General features: G+C 36.8%; 1 protein-coding gene across 1 annotated transcript in view; it reads left to right on the top strand.

The window, feature by feature from the left end:
- The window catches only part of ZBBX (zinc finger B-box domain containing), a 24,289-nt gene extending 21,758 nt beyond the window's left edge, over positions 1 to 2,531 (top strand). Inside the window, 2 exon segments of the mRNA XM_009280537.1 lie at positions 1,400 to 1,535; positions 2,456 to 2,531. Of these exon segments, the coding sequence (XP_009278812.1) occupies positions 1,400 to 1,535; positions 2,456 to 2,531 (212 nt within the window).
- The last annotated feature ends 570 nt before the right edge of the window (positions 2,532 to 3,101 follow it).

Raw genomic sequence — 3,101 nt, 5'->3', positions numbered from 1 at the left:
GTAGATGAGGCGCTTAGGGACATGGTTTAGTGGGCATGGTGGTGTTGGGTCGATGGTTGGACTCGATGATCTTAGAGGTCTTTTCCAACCTCAATGATTCTATGATTCTATGATTCTTTCCTTGGATATTTGATAATGAACACCTCAGGTGTTGTTAGAAGCTAGATGTGATTTAATGCAAGGATAGCAAGAAGGGGAAGAGACGGACAGGAAATTTTATAAATCTATCCTGACAAGAACTGCCAGTAATAAGGCACAATAGACAGGGTATTACCTCTCATTTTGGGTTTGACTCAACCCCCTTTCCTCTGTCTTTTTAAACCCATGTCCTTGTTTTTCCAGGGTGGGGGAGGTGGCAGGGGGGCAAGATCAGTTGGTTATGGTTGAACAGAATGAGTGAGTTCTGGTTTTGTTCTTTGTTGAATACAGGGGAAAAAAATGATTGGGATGCTTCTGTTCCATCTCAGTGAGGAGATAGGCCAAGTGCTAAGGCACTTTGTGCCATAAACAGCCTTGATGGACTGCATCTCTTAGGCTGGTCCCTTCCTTCTGAGTTGCTATGGTGCTTTTATATTGGCAGGTCCTGGATATGATGCATCTTCAGTAAACAAAAGTAGTCTGGATTCCGGAGTGTTCTATCTTTTAGAATGTTTTTACTTTAGGTTATGCTGTATTTTTTCACACAGCTCTTCTCTGAGGCTTCCAAATATCACATTTCAGGACAGCTGTCCTCGCTTTTTTGATACATACTCATCAGAACCCATGTGTTTGGAAGAGTTGCTCTTGTTAATGCTTGAAGAATGAAGATCCATGCTGAATATGCTCAGAGGAGAATAGGGAGGGAAGTTACTGCTAAACTGTCCCATTCCTTCTCTCCCTCTTTGTTCCGCTTTCTTGGAATACTTTTCATTTATTTAGAAGTTCATAGCAGAGACTTAGGGCTAGCTGGGAAAATAGTAACATACTTGCGTGTGTGTTGTATAAGAAGCATAGACTGTGACCCCAGTTGATCATTTTTTTGTATTGGTGGATGCGGGATATGTCCTGTTACCCTGTTTTAAATATGTACTACCGTTAGTCAGCTACCCAAGTTCTACATTTGCTACTGTATTTTGAGGTCGCATAGGTATTAGTGGGCTCTATATATAAAGTTTCCTATTGCACTGGCATAAACATCTTAGAAGCGAACCCTCTCCATTACTTCTAATGATACAGGAACCATATAATAAAAAGTCATAATTTATTTGAGGGCTTGTAGTGTCATCCTTTATCAACTAGAGTTGTTTTGAGATTTTAATGGCAAGTTTTTGTTGATACTGTGAAATTCTTTAAAATTTATAATGTAGATACGGCATTTTTTTGTTTATATTTGTTCTTGAAATGACCTAAAATATTTCAGGTCCTGAAAAATGTTACAGCTTAACTTCTGAAGATGTAACCTCCTCCAGCAGACACTCAGAGAATATATGTGGAAATACTACAGATTTCCATAAAAACCTAGAGCTAAAAGACCACGGCAAAGTTGATAGTCTCAGGTAAGTTAAACTTACTGAGTATGTTTTTACGATATTGTAAAATGCTCAATATACCAAACATCTTGCCAAAACTGAAATAAGAGTCTTGACTTTCTGATTGTACTTTACATGCTGATTACAAATGTCAGCATGACCTATTTTGTATCTTGGTGTTCTAAACCAGTAATCTCAGGCAGCTCAGATTGAGAATTAAGTGATATATTTTGTTGTTGAGATTCCAATTTACAAATTTTGGGATTATGATTTTTTTAAAATGTATTAGCTTTTGTTAATATACAGCACTGAGATTTATAAAGTATGTCTATTACAAATCATATAGGTTCTTTGATTGAAAGGTACCTTTAAAAAGAGCAGTTGTGAGCAGGTGAGCCGATAACGTTTAACTCACCATAGTCTATGATATATCTGTTATATTGGTTGGAGACTAAGGAGATGACTAGAAACAAGGAAGTTCCCCAAATTTCTGTCTGTCATTGGTTTCTTGTTATGATCACATAACTAGTAAGGGTGAGACAGACACTGTAAGGTTAACTGCATGCTATTTGAATACAGAGTTTTGTGGTTGGTTGGTTGCAGGTCAGTAAAAAACTAAACAATATTTGCAAATAGTGCAGATAGTATAAACGAGACCCGCTTTCCTAGCTTACATGTTCTAGGATGTGGGATTTCTCTATTAAGGCACAGTAGTGACAATGTTATTTACCTCCTACTTGTTTAAGAGGTGAAAATGTATGTGACAAAAACTGAGGAGGAAAAATGAATATAGTAGCTTGTAATGTATGTACACTTGCAAAATATACAGCAAAAGCTATTTTCATGCCTTTTAGCTCTACGTATGTGAACATATGTCACTAAGGCTTAAAGCAGAGTAGCTTGAGGAATTTGAGCTGCTGAAAATCACTTGGTACGTTTCTTTTAAGGGGCTGGGATGAAAGCCAAATGGATGATGAGGAAGAAATTCTGGAGGATAAGCAACAGGTTCTTGCATTACAGTGAACACGCAAAGAACTTCATGCAATTTCTATCTTTGTGTATCGTACAAAACCAAGAAGCAGATGACGAGGTGTCTTAAGTACTGCTCAAGATATTCTTTATTAAGGATTGTTTTGTAAAACTGTCAATAAAATTCTTAAAAATCCCTTGGTTTTGGCTTTTTTATTAGTATGAAGAAGTAACAGAATAAAAGAAAACTGGTCTTGTGCTATTATTTTTTAGGATTTTTTATTCTGTAATTTTTATTCAATATAAGGTTCCTTGCCTGCAGATTGAATTTTATGTCTCCAAATGCAGTTTTACATTGCCAAGCTGAGAGGTAATGTGCAAGAGGGTATTAATGGAGCGTTCTTAAATTGGGGGTCAATATCGCCAAGCTTATATGGTGAGATGCATAGTAGAAAGTGTAATAGGTCTAGTGTACTTCTTATCATATATTTTACCACTAAGGGACTTTCGCCTTGCAGTATAGAAATTAACAGTTTTACATAGTATATTTTACTTCTCCTGCTATACTCCTTTCTTCTTAATTTCAGCAGGTAGCGTATACTAGAAGTAAACTTGGCTCCCTCT

The sequence above is a fragment of the Aptenodytes forsteri genome, unplaced genomic scaffold (genome assembly GCF_000699145.1).
Source record: "Aptenodytes forsteri isolate BGI_AS27 unplaced genomic scaffold, ASM69914v1 Scaffold179, whole genome shotgun sequence".
Lineage (NCBI taxonomy): Eukaryota > Metazoa > Chordata > Aves > Sphenisciformes > Spheniscidae > Aptenodytes > Aptenodytes forsteri.
This window is presented reverse-complemented; position numbering and strand designations above follow the sequence as displayed.